Raw genomic sequence first — 14,137 nt, 5'->3', positions numbered from 1 at the left:
TAATTAACATGATGGTACAGTTATAATTAGTTTGAACAGCAATCACAATAGTAATATACATACCCGTTCTCCTTTGGGGCCTCGGTCTCCAGGTTTACCCATAATGCCCTGAAAAACAGATGTCAACATTAAAGTCACTATTTGCCGAGATTCTTAATCAATCTGATTGACTAAAATGTTGGTAGATATTCTGGATGCACTTACATATTAGAGAATTTTAATTTTACCTGGCATTTCACATACCTGAGCACCTGGTAATCCATCTTTTCCATTTATTCCCTATCAAGACAAAAATGATCAATACTTCTAATCTTTCAATAACAGACATAAACACAACAAAAGGGTAAAGATTCAAGGACAGTTTCTTAATTATACTTGTTAGAGCTTGCTGAGTCAATGTGGTAAAATAGAAAAACAAATCAACAGACAGCTCTGAGTTCAAATTCTGACCCTGTCATTTACTAGTTCCATCAACCTCAGTAGCATCAGATGCTTCACTTGTAAAGTGAGGAATGGACTTAGAACTAAGGATTCAGCAAGATAAAACACAGCTCCCCATAGTAGTAGCCAAAGGTTCTTTCCACACTTATTTTCCTGTTTAGGTGCATTCTGGGAGATAAGAAGGTGCCCCACGACACTAGGTGGCTGGGGCACAGAATTTTTGTTACCTTCTAACAAAATTTCCAGCAGAGAGAGTCTCTTAGTAACCATCTCAGTTACTAATGAGGGAATTTTACAACATGGCCAGAGTCTGATCCTACTATGAAATAAGTTGTCAGCCACAGAACATTGTTATTTTTCAGCTAGAAAATATGAAAGGAAAGCTAGAAATCTGTAACCATGGTTTTTGAGACTATTAAGTAGTGACTTTTTATTAGAAAACTGGAAGTTTGCTAAACTTTAAAAGGCAGTTTGGGAAGTGGTAATAAAGCCTAGGCCTGCTCGGAGATTTATAGGACTGGGAGAACTATTGGCCAGGAGGTAGATATGAGGAGGAAAAGTACTCGGGGTCAAATCAAATACCCAGGGCCCAACAGCAGATGTGTTTTGGAGATTTGATTTGAAGAGAGAGCGATCAAGGTGAGGAACATGATTTCTTGGCCAGCTGGCGACTGCACGGGAATGCTCCTCTGAAAAGCCTGAGAGACTTTTATTGTGCTGGGATGGATTCTGTGAGGATGGAACTGCAGACAGCTGCAGGTCTTCCCTGCTGTAAATTACGCTGATATCTGTCACAGTTGATAACCCAACTGCAGCCTCTCAACCTCTCTGAAATATCTTGGGAATTATCTACAGTGCTTTAACTAAGAACAGATTACCTGAAGAGCATGGTTCAAATAATTTATTACATTCAGGTACACAAGCAACAAAGATAAAGCTCATTAAGGAGAGGAAGCAAAAGAAACAATTGTCACTTGAATAAAAGAAGATAGATCTACTGTAAAAATGTAACTCATGCTTTTGGTAATAATATAGGGAAAGAAATAAGTCTGTCCTTTTTTTCCCCTCAAGTAATTTATCCAAGACTATCATGGGTATACCCCTTTGTATATAAAGAGTACAAGAGTCCTGCTTTGGAAATTAATATTTTTTGTTTTTTTAAAACTTCTGGGTATTTTCCTCTCTCCTTGCCTCACTGGTCTGCCAGAACCCTATACCTGGGTATGACCAATTTTGTGCTGGCCCCACACCTGCCTCTGAGCAGTGACTGGCTGAAGAAAACTGTGTCTCTTAGCTCACATGTCCTAAGTATGTGATGGCAGATTGCAAGCAGTCACTCTGTTGCCATGTTATTCTTCTATTTCCCAATATGATTCCTTTTCCTTCTCTCCAAAAGTACTCTTTCATGTATTTTCCTGTTTCTTCAAACCTCTAGCATTACTGCTCTACTCCTCATACCTATCAGATGACCTCAATTCTTTCACTGGGACAATACACATGAGAGAACTCCTTCACCTTCTCTTTACCAGCTTGTTCCATCAACCTTGTACCCCAACTTCTGTAGTGCTACCTCCACCCTTCACAGCTAAGGATGAATGACAGTCTTCCTAGTTAAAATGAATTTTCACCTTTAAACAGTGGGAGAGGACAGACAACTTACTTAATGTGTCATGAAAATTTTGCCCTCTCAACTGAGCCTTTCTTATCAAGATACTAGCATGCTGTAATCTCTCCCATCAGTGACCTCCACATCTTTAAATCCAGTGGAAAATTCTCAGCTATTGTATTACTTATTTGTATGTTATCACTCCTTAACTAAAATACTTAGTTAACTTGACACCAATGAAACTCCATTTGTCTGGTTTTCTTCACATCTCATTGGCTGTACCTCCCGGTCTTCTTTGCTGGACCTTTTTAATATTCTAAGTGCCTTCTTCCCTACATTTCCACAGTGACTCCATTTTATCCAGGCCCAGGTTTAAATAGCCAAATCTTTCCAATCCTGATCTCTTCATCAATTCTGGATGCATATATCCCCAGCATACTTGACATTTCCACTATCTTTTAGTGCTTCAATATGAATGTGTCCAAAATGGAGAACTCTTGGTTCTATTTCCAAACCTATACTATCTCCAGTCTTCCCCATTTTGCCAAATGACACTACTTTCATATGGTTGCTCAGATTCCAAACCACAGCTTTGACTGGTGTGTCCCTCACATTTCACTTTCAGCCTAACAGCAAGTCTTGTCAGCTGTCCCTTTAGTGAACCTCCTAACTCGCCCTAACCATGACCAGCTGATTTCTACCACCCTTATTTCTCATGGATGTGCTTCTTACAGTCTAATCTTCATACAAACAGAGTGAGTATTAAAGTGTAATCTGAATTTTGTTCCCTGCTACAAAAGTTCCAAAAGGTTTCCATCATTTCTCAGATGAAAGTCAAACTCCATTCCAATGCTTAGAATTCCTTGTGGGCTGGCCACTGCTTACCTCTCCCTCAGTGTATCCCCCATTCTTCTCTCTCAGTTCATCTTGACTTCATGCCATTTGCTATTCCTTGACCTCACCCCACTCACTTCTATACTAGCCATTTCTTTTGCCTGAAATGATGTTTTCTCCAACTTCTTCATGACTTGATCTCTTTAATGCTCAAAATGCAAGCTATCTCTGACCACCTGATTTAAATCATACTGTAGTGCTTCACTCTAGCTATTCTTCTACCTGCAAACGTGGGTGTATATTTGTTGACTTTGTTCTTACACTAGAAAACAAACCCTATGGGTTGTCAGCACCCAGAACTGGGCTCAGGGTGTAGCAGGTGTTCAAGGATTATTTGTTGAATGAAAAATTATTTTTTGTATAATCCTCTGGGGACCCAATAGCAAGATTTTACAAGATGGGGTTAGGAATGAGGACTGGGTAAGGGGTGGTGAAGAGCAGGGAATATAATCAATATTTACTGAGCACTTCCCACAGCCAGGCACTGGGAATCCTCCCATATGTCATGTCACTTAACTGATTCACAATAATGAATCATAGTTCAGACTCAAATGGGTCATAGTTCAGACTCAAATCTTCTCTCTAAATTGCATACTTTCCATTTATCATATTGCCTTAGGGAATATGGTGTCAAGGAATACACCAATCCTGATGTTTCACAGAGGTATTGAACTAGCTTCGTGAGCCTTGTGATGCTTGCTAATTCACCTTCAATCTTCCCCTTCTCCTGAGTTCCCTTTCCCACACAGACTACAGCAAATAAATAAGTAAAAGGGGCAATGACCTTCCATGAAGAATAACTCTGAGAGTGGGCATATCTGGTTCATCTTCTATCTTCTCTCTCATGACCCTGTGCATCCTTAGCAAACAATAGGGACTAGACAAATATATGTTGAATAGGAATGCTTTTTTGCAATGTTGCATCAATACTATATATCAGTAGTTAAGAGCTCTTGTAGGACATGAGGGAATGATATATTCAGCAGCAGTGATTTATGAAAGTGTGAGAACAAGGCTTATATTTTAAAGGAGGGAATTTGAGAAAATAGCTTCTACTTTAGTCTTCACATACAGATATTATATCTGTGAGTCTTTGGTTTCTTTGTAATTTAGTAAATGACAGGCCATTTTATTTATTTCTTCACTCTGTGGATTTTAGACTAAAGAAATAATGAGAACTTTCCAGGCACTTAAAACAAACGTCTGACCTTTTTCATCACTGAGATGTAAAAATATCATATAGAGAGCTAGGAAACTCATTGAGAATCCCCACTTAGGCCCCTCCAGATCCATGTGTAGAACCTACCTTCTTTAAAACTGTTTATTCAAATCTCACAATTTCGGAGGAGATGGGCAAAGAGGTAATGCTTGGAACACTTCTCTAAATGGCAAATTTTAAATAGTAAAAGAAAACACTTACTGGCTTTCCAGAGGGTCCTTCTGGTCCAGGGAAACCAATATCTCCAATAGGTCCCCTCTCACCCTATAAATGTGTCCAGAGAAAAAAATTAATTGCCAATAAATGCTTTAAAACAGCTTGCAAATACAAAAAAGTACAAATATGATAAAAGTGGCAACTCACTGGCTCCCCTGGAACTCCTGGAGGCCCTGGGGTACCTGGCTTCCCCTGATAAAACAAGTCAGAGATGTGTTAGGAGCCAAGCTACTGAATGATGCCATGTGCTTCACCATGACTTTCAAGTGCTACCAGGGCAGTAGGTCTTGAAGTTAAAATGGCATTCCTAAAAGGACAGAGTCCAGGGCATTCTGCAGACTCTACTGCAGATTGGAGCGCTGTTCTCCGTACATTTGTGTGGAGGGGTGGAAGGACAGAATGCTTTTGAAAATGTTAAACCAATGTATCCTCATTATTGGAAATCCCCCTTATGCTTCCCCCCACCCACCAGCAGCTCATCTTTATAGAGAGGAAGAGCAAAGAAGGTCAAAGAAGTCTCCCAGGCTTTCAATTTCACAAGAAAGTTTTTCTGTTCATAGTAGGACAGCTTTAAAAAAAAAAAGCACTGGCTTGGTTTGAAAATCCATGTTTCTGTTGAAATGGGGGCGGGGAAAGATTGCTTCAATCTACTGTGGTATGGAGGATGGACACTATGAAGATAGGGAGACCATGGGGAGGACACTCTTCTCCTGAGAAATGCCAAAGTGTCCATCCCAGGCCTATGGTATTGCTCTTGAAGGAACTACTTTCTACCCCTTGCACCTAACATGGTTGGGAAAACAGACAAGATGGGATGTAGGTGTGGAGCTGAGAGATGGGAAATCCCAGTAAGTTCTGGGGCATATGAAAAGGAAGAATCTTTTTCTTCTTGTCTAGAATTCTGGGAGAGACTCCTTACAGTACAGAAATGGCAGAGTGGTAAAGTTAGAAAGACACAATGTCTGGGGGCACATTTTTGGCTTCTACAGGAACTCCTAAAGTTCCTGTGGGCCCAAGTGGGATAGGTTAGAGCTGAGAAGACAAATGTCTTGGTGTAGGACATGGGGTTATAAGGTGCTGATGCCTCAAGATATGAGAAAAAAGAATTGGGGACATTGGTGGAAGACAGAAGCTGTTCCACAGGTCACCAGCAGAGAACTCAGGGAACCTTGGGAAAACATGGCCCAGCTGATCAGATGGCCCTACCCATGGCCAACACACAGACATCTCCTTCTGTTTACCCATGTGCCATCTTGGGAGAAGGTAAAGAGAGAAGCTGTGGAGAAGCCCTTAGACAACCCTGACAATATTGGCAGACATAGACTGGACTGTTCAAGAAAGAGCAGTATGGGTGGTTTGCATCTCAGCTGAGTAACCATATGTTCAAGTGCGCAGACCCCATCTCTGTTTCAGCTATAATAATCATCTTTGAATTTTTATAGCATTCAAATATAGATAATACAAAATTTACCATTTTAATCATTTTTAAGTATACAATTCACTGGCACTGAGTACATTAATAATTTAATAGTCACCACTGTTTAGAGCCTTTTAACTTTTCAGAGCCATAGCAAGTTCCAATTAAAACAAAAGCACATCTTTAATTATACAGTTGCATATTTTCAGTGTAAAATTTTTACACCTTAATATTTTTCTAATCATTAATGATTTTGATTGAGATATGAAAGCTAATTTTAAACTAAGTGTGTCAGATCTTAGGTAGTCAAATATGTGGCAGGCATTTAAAACATTTAAAACATGCTATATATCTTTGGAATTCCTTTTTTTTTCTCTCATTTAAAGCATGCTATATATCTTTGGAATTCCTTTTTTTTTTCTTCTTGGCTTTGGAAATGATCACAGGTATTGTAAAGACTTTCACTGGTGGTCAGTAATTTTTCTTTGAATATATACTTAATTTAAGACCATAGCAAAAAGTAATTTGTAGTTATACCCATATGAATAAAATAGAAAATTAAGCTTAATTATATTACATGGAAGCAAAAACAGAATGTGAATATAAGAGGCAATTCCAGAAACAATCTAGGAATGGTGGTAAGGAAGGGAGTGAGGAGAGAATGGTACTGTGAAGTTGACTTTCAAGAAGAATCTTCCTTTTTTTTTTTTTTAAATCAAGTGTTTGCTAAAGGAAATACTTTAATGTTACTTTTACAATTATACAAATATTTATGTGATCTAGACAAGTAAAATAGGGGATGTAATTTTTCTATAAAGATATAGATTATAGATTGGGCTTTACTTAGTGTTTTATCAGTTAAATGGATGAAGCACAGTGACTGGTGCTTTGGTAGGTGGTGAAAGTAGTACTTTCTTTCTTTCTTCCCATGTTCCTCTTTCAAATGGTTTTCATTGACTTTCTATACCACTACACCGGACCTGCCCTGCAGGGGCACCTAGCAAGAGGATAAATGGCCTCTTATTCATAAAGCATGACCACAAAATTTTAATTAGAGCATCATGAATGAAGATCAGAATGATCCCGAGGGCTCACAGAAATGATTTCAACCTTTCCTGGAGCACTTCCTATTCATTTGAAAAGACCTTGATGAGATTAAAACATTTGACACTAGAGAGCAACAAAAATGATTGAGAGGACTGAAGGGCTAGTTTATGAGGAAACATTAGCAGCGATAAAGCTCTGCTAATAACACTGGGCTAAGGGATAATACAGGCAGATTGCAGCTTAATAGAAAGAATTTGAAGCACAGGCCTGGGCTGAGAACTCTGCCTTTTGAAGATTGAGAAACCTTGAAATATGACAAGAATAGAGAAACAAAATACAATTTTTATCTGTGCTCATATGTCAAATGTAGTCAATTAACTGGGTTTCCCTTCCACCCACCTATACCACCCCAATAAAAGTGACTTAGGAAAGAAAAATACAAGAAGAAAATGAATGGAGCGTTCTTGGATTGGGAAAGGGTTCTATTATTTAAACCAGAGGTTCCAGGAACCTAATGCCATAGTTATGGTGTGCTTCCCCAGTCCTTCTTGATCCCTGGCTATAAATTTATTGTGGAGAAAATATGAACCTACAAAAATAATGTAAGATCATAATAACTCACCGATGTTCCAGCTATTCCTGGAGGACCTGCTGGGCCTCTATCTCCCTGTAAGGATTAAAGTAAAAATGCTATTTAAAATGATATCTATAAAATCATACAAATGCTCAAATAATTTGGATTTGGTAAGGCTTTTCTTTAGATCTCATAAATGCTATCAATATTAGCTGGCATGAATTTAGAGGGTGAACAGGAAAACAACAAAATGATGATCCAATGTCACATGTTATAGCACACCCCCATAAAACCAAAGAAAATAGGATTCAATAGGATTCCATATATACAGTTAAAAGTTGTCAGTATATTGCATATATTAAAAAAAAACCCATTACTATTACTTGAAAGATTAGGCCCATCAAGTACCTTCTTAAAAGCTTTTCCTACACTTGTCTCATTGGATATAGGGTTAGAATAAAAAGATCTAGAAGTAAGGATTTGTAGTTTCATTTGATGGATCGAAAGATCCCTTTAATTGTCTGAAAAACAGTGACTCAACTCTTTTTCAAGGCAATGTGGCTTTCAGATATAGCTGACAATGCTAAGAATACTAATGGTTATATATGGGATAATAAAATGGCAATTTCACTGGGCCGAACCTATATTTTTAAAACTTTATAACTTCACTTAGGGACATAAAAGAAGACCCAATTAAATAAAGAAATTTGCTTTGTTCCTGAAGGGTAAGACAATGTTATAAAGGTGTCATTGCTATCCAAACTAACATATAAACTGAATGCAATTTCTTACAACATTGTAGTTTGATCAAAAGATATTAGAGCTCACTTGAAATAATACATAAAATAAAAACCTTAAATACTAGCAATACCAATATTTAAACATAAAGCTATAATAATTGCAATGTGAGATACTGACATAAAATTAAGCAGTACATTGATGTAATACAATATAAATCTCAGAAATAGACCAGCATTTATAATAGGATGTTAATTAAGAAAGGGATATATGATTCAACAAATAAAGCTAATAATTGGGCGATTTCCTTTAAAAAGTTTGATTCCTGTCTCTATGTAAAACTAAAACAATGTGAACTATAAGAGCTAAAAGATGTATTAGTAATTGGTTGAAATGAAAATGTCATTTTGTGTATAAAAGCAAAACACAACCATTTGTTACGTGATTGTTATTTGATTATATTTATAATATTATTAAATGAAAGGAAAAGATGAACTAACATTAAAATTCTAACCTATGTTTAGATAGAAGTAATGTCTTTAACATATACAGCATAGCCACAGTCAAAAAGAAGAAACTAAAAGAAAAATAAATGCATCACAATCTCACCCATATCTTAAAAAGTGGATCTACTAGAAGTAGATAATAGAACAGTGATTTCCAGAGACTAAGGATAGAAGGGGTGGTGGAGAAATGGGGAGAGGCTGTGTAATGAATACAAACACATAATCAGATACAAATAAGTTCTGGTGTTCCATTGTAAAATGCAGGATGGCTATGGTTAACAATGTTTTATATATTTCAAAATCTCTAGAAGACTAGATTTTGAATGTTCTTACCACAGAGAAATAATAAGTGTTTGAGATGATGGATTTGCTAATAACTCTAATTTGATCATTATATACTGTATATGTATATGAAAACATTGTACACCTAAATATGTACAATTATTATGTAGCTAAAAATTTTAATAGGCAAAATTGTAAGTTTCAGTCTATTTCCTTTAAAATATGAAATTTTCACCCTTGAATACACTAGAACTTCCATTTGTTGAAATATTGTACATGTGATAAAGATTAATGTTAAGAGGACTCCTCTTCCAATGTTCCAATTTCTCATTTCTTTGAATCACTCTCTAGTAATCTTGCTTCATATTCTCATAGATACATTTGAAGACCTTGCCAATAAAAATGTCCGCACCCCTCTAGATCCTTAATTTCATTCATTCCAACTTTGGGCCACCATTTTCTATCATAACTCACTGCCCTGAGTACCCTAAACCCCAGACCTATAACCCATTAATGGTACAAATTTTTCATTGTCCTTCACTCCATGAATGGCCTTTGCCTAGTTTAAACTCCATGGTCATTTGCATAACCTCTCTCTTGTATACCATTAACTTTCTTATTCTATTCTTGTTGCTACTACTCATTTTTCAAAACCAGAACACTATCTAAATCCAACTTCTCTACCCCATGGCTAAAGAAGCACATAATCTCAATTACCTGGCCTCACTTCACTTCATAAACAGGAACCTCAGTAGGGCCCCTGGGGTTGCCCAGTCATCACACTTCTGTGGTCTCTGAATCACTTTCTCCTCCCTCCCCTTCTTTCCCCCTAGTGGGTTTTCCCTTTAAATCTCCAACCTCTTTTCCCTATTTTACTCTCATATTTGATCTTGCTTCTTCCATCTCTGAGAAAATTTAAGCAATTGGAAAAAAATATTTTTATATATAGACTCCAACCAATATATCTTCCCACACATCAGCACCTGCCTTCCTGTATGCTGCTTTCCCACCTGTTACCATAGATATTAACTAACCTCTCCATTTATGTACTAGGTCCCCTTCCCTCTTAGCTATTTAAAGATGTTATTCCAGCAATTCTCATCCCTTGGTCCTATATCATTGGCCCTGTTGTCCACCTTTCTACTGGATCATTCCTTTAGCATACAAGTATTCTAGTATTTTTGTAGTCTTTAAAATTCATATAATAAATCCTGACCCTACTTCCTCTGGAATCCTCTGGCCCATTTGCTTTCCTTTGCAGCAAAGCTCCTTGAGCATTGTTTGTATTGTACTAACTGTCTCTCTATTTAATCATTCTCTTAAATCCATTAAAATCCAGCATTTGCTTCTATCATGATTTCTCTGGTCAAGGACATCTGTGACCTCTACATTGCTAGATCCAGAAGACAAATCTTGACCTTCCTACTTGATCTATCTGCAGTATTTGAGACAGGTGACTCTTTCTCCTTGACTATTTTCTTTTCACTTCCAGAACAAGTTTTCCTCCTGTCTCTCCATCACCTCTTAGTCTCCATTCCTCATTCTTCTATTTTTCTGGAACCTTTTAATGTTAGAGAACTTCAGGGTTTAGTTCTTGATCTCTTCTCTTTTTCAAAAAATATGTCATTCTCTTGGTGATATTATTCAGTCTCCTGGCATTAAGATAGTATTTTTGGAACAGTCAGCTTTATATCTCCACTTAAACTTTCTTTTCCACACTCCATACTGTATCATATTGTGTACTCAATACTCTGTTAACTGGCTAGCCAGTTTTGGCTGCCCATCAGCAGAAGTGGTGGTTGACAATTTATAGAAACGAAAGCCATGTGATAGACATATGTAGATTTAGCTATGTTGTGCTAGTCAGAAAAGTCAGCTTGTTTGGTATCGAGCTGGACAGGGATAGGTTCTACTTTAGAATGAGGACATCCAGGAGCTCTCTGTTTTACCTCTGCTGACTAGTAGGCATCTTCACATTTGACCTCATGTCTAAAATTAAACTCCCAGTTGTCCTCAACCACTTCAAGTGGGTTCTGCTTATAGCTTTCCCATTTCAGTGGATAATCTTCCCATCATACCAGTTTACTCAGGCTATGACATATGGATTATTTCTTGATTCCTCTTTATTTGCTCCTACTCACAGCTAATCAATCAGAAAATCCTGTTGGCTCTTACTTCAAAATACATCTGGAATCCAGACATTTCTCACCACCTCCACTGATTCTGCTCTCACCTGAGCTGACATCAATTCCTACCTGGCTTCCCTGTTTCCCCCACAGTCCTCAACTGCAGGTTCTGTCATTCTCAGAAACCACCAAAAGCTCTACATTTTACTCAGGGTGAAAGATAAAGTCCTGATAGAAGTGTCTTTATTAATGCTTCTCAAACTACCTAGGTGAAGGAGTGGTTTATTATTTTCTAATACATCATAGTTCCCAGGATAAATCCATCGATCACATGTTTGCTAGATAATTTTAGACATTATTAGACACGTTTTATAGGCTTACTTTAAATTTCTGTACTTAATTGGCAAAAAACCCACAACCAAGAGTCTGCAGACTAGCACTGGTCCTCTAGTGGCCACACTTTATCACTGCTCTACATGATGAATCAATCCACTCCTTACTTCTGCCCCCACCTCTCTGACCTCATCTTCTACCACTCTCCTGATCTCTTTGAATGTAGCAGGGAATTTCATGTCTTAGAGCCTTTAGACCTTCTGTTTCCTCTTTCTGGAACTTTCTTTTCTTGCTTGGTGCTGAGGATCTAATCTAGGGCCTTTCACATGCTAGGCAAGTACTCTACCACTGAGCTACATACTCTTAGTCCTTGAACATTCTTCCTTTATACTTGAGGGACTTGGCTACCTCTCCTTTGCTTCCTCAAGTCTTTGCTCAGATCTTGCCTCTGAGACACACTATTCAATCACAAACTCCAACCCCACTTTTCAAGCATTCTAGAGCTTCCTTAGGTTGGTCCACTTTTTCCTTTTCCATAGCACTTGACAATGGTGTTTATCCTTTAGTTTCTGCATCCAACACTTTACTAGAACATACATTCCATGAGAACATGAGTTTTTGTTTTGTTCTCTTACATCTCCCCAAATCTAAAAGAGTTTCTGGTATAAAAGTAGGTTATCATCAGTAAACATTTTTGAATGTTGAATGAACACATTTCTAACTTCTGTGCTTACCTTTACACCTGGAAATCCTTCTAGTCCTGGCAACCCCATTGCACCAGGCTCTCCCTGTTAAACACAAACATAATGCAGGAGCAATGATCAGCAGGTTTTTAAGCACTGGTTTCAAAAACAAAAATCTTTTTTGCTTACCGTCTCTAATGCTGCCTAACCACCTCAACACTGATGTGTAATTTAGCAAGTAAATGGCTTGCTCTATCTAAAGCAATGTATTGTTGCATTTTGTGTCCAAAAATAGTTTGAGAATAAAAGCTATTCTCCAGAGAGGTTTGAGTTTATTTTGATTATTTTTCTGTCTAGAGGGATTTATTCTGATTAGATTCTTAGTCAGAATAACTCTAATTTCAATAAGAATTAGAATGAAAAGTTGGACTTCAATAATGTTTGCCAATTTGAGGTGCTGGGGCTGATGGATTGCCAGAGAATAAAACTTTTTAAGAGTGGATGAAGATGAAGCTCTCAAAGCAGTTTGTCATTCTTAGTATTCTCTGAAGCTGGACATGTGAATGCTTAAGACGATGGCCCCAGGAGCAGCCTCTCCAATGATTTTAAAAGTCACTGCTCAAATCAATGTGTCATTGAAAGGGGATGGGAAAGCATTTTCTACAAACATATAAAACCTTTTTACTTGTTCTAGTGTACTGACCCAGGTTAACTGGAACCTGTAGGCCTTTGAAACATTTGGGAAAGCTGTGGTTAATTTTTAAAATGTTTCTGTTAGTGCGTTATAATTATGCATAGTCCTGGGGTTCATTTTTACATAATCGCACATACATGGGATATAATTTGCTCCACTTCAGCCCTCATTGCTTCTACTTTCGATCCCTTCCTCCCCCACCCTTTCCACTTCCTCTATTCTGCTGGTTTTCCTTCTATTTATTTATAGTTTTTTTAATTAGTGCTTTAATAGATGTACATAAAGGTGAAATTCACAGTATATTCATGTGTACAGAGCATAATTTAGTCAGATTCATTTCACCATTCTTCCCTTTTTCCATCCCTTCTTCCTCCCCTTCAATACTCTTCCTCTACTTCTCTGATCTCCCTTCTATTTTCATGGGATCCTCCCACTGCTCCCCCCCTTGACTTTGAGTCTGGCTTATTTCACTTAGCCTAATGTTTCCCGGTTCCATCCATTTATCAACTATGGTTGATTTTGAAATATTGGGACTAAATATTGGGGCTTTTTAATTGAGGTAATTTGGGGGAGCTGTTTGACTTCTTGTTAATAAATTAATGTTAACTGCAATTATATTTTAGGACACTGGATGCTTTAAATATAATCACATGGAAAAGCAAGCTACCAAATTTTATTCTCTGTAAATGTATTTTTTTTACACATAGTTCTAATCTTCAAAAGTATTACCAAGGCTCTAACTTCCATTATTATGATATTATACTTAATCCAGAATACTAAATAAGTGAGCATAGCTTGGTACTTTTTATGCTTCAGAAATCCTTTTAAATGCTCACTGATATGTAACCTGTCAATCAGAAAAATAGATTAAGAAGATGCTCAGATTCTATTCTGTATAAACCTCTGTAAAGAAAGCCTTGGGTTATTGACAAATGAAATATACTCTTTGATTCTCTTTGTTTACATTCTCTACAGTCCTTTGATCACTTTTTTTCTTTTATCAATTGAACACCGAAGGAATGAAATGGTTTGCCTCAGAAGACAAATTCAATTAAAGGTAATTTTCCTTCGTAAGGGCTTACTGAGCCAATTAGAAATAGTGGTGCAGATATATCATCATGGGACTTACAGGAGCCTGAAAGAGTACATTTTCACCTGCCCATCTCAAGAGGGCAATTTTCTATCTCTGACCTATAATTTTCCTGCTACTGGCTTATGTGAGGTATTATTTCTCCATCCAGGCCAAGTGGTAGGAGATTGCAAGAGCGACAAAGTGAGGCTGATACAGGCCCTGAAAGGGGAATCTGGTCCCCTCCCTCCCCCAGGATAAGCCTGAATATTTACACAGCATTTATTTAAGT

General features: G+C 37.4%; 1 protein-coding gene across 7 annotated transcripts in view; it reads right to left on the bottom strand.

Annotated features, from left to right (window-relative positions):
- Positions 1-14,137, bottom strand: part of Col19a1 (collagen type XIX alpha 1 chain) — a 327,672-nt gene that overhangs the window by 35,228 nt on the left and 278,307 nt on the right. For all 7 annotated transcript variants that reach the window (XM_058578798.1, XM_058578800.1, XM_058578801.1 and 4 more), the window contains 6 exons: positions 12,134-12,187; positions 7,463-7,507; positions 4,524-4,568; positions 4,362-4,424; positions 244-279; positions 64-108 (listed from right to left, as the gene is read on the bottom strand). In XM_058578798.1, the coding sequence (XP_058434781.1) occupies positions 64-108; positions 244-279; positions 4,362-4,424; positions 4,524-4,568; positions 7,463-7,507; positions 12,134-12,187 (288 nt within the window). The remainder of the gene's footprint in view (positions 1-63; positions 109-243; positions 280-4,361; positions 4,425-4,523; positions 4,569-7,462; positions 7,508-12,133; positions 12,188-14,137) is intronic.

The sequence above is a fragment of the Marmota monax genome, unplaced genomic scaffold, assembly GCF_021218885.2.
Source record: "Marmota monax isolate L192 unplaced genomic scaffold, Marmota_monax_Labrador192_F-V1.1 WCK01_AAM20220418_F8-fsc00091, whole genome shotgun sequence".
Lineage (NCBI taxonomy): Eukaryota > Metazoa > Chordata > Mammalia > Rodentia > Sciuridae > Marmota > Marmota monax.
The sequence above is the reverse complement of the archived record's forward strand: the minus strand, read 5'-3'. Positions and strand labels throughout refer to the sequence as shown.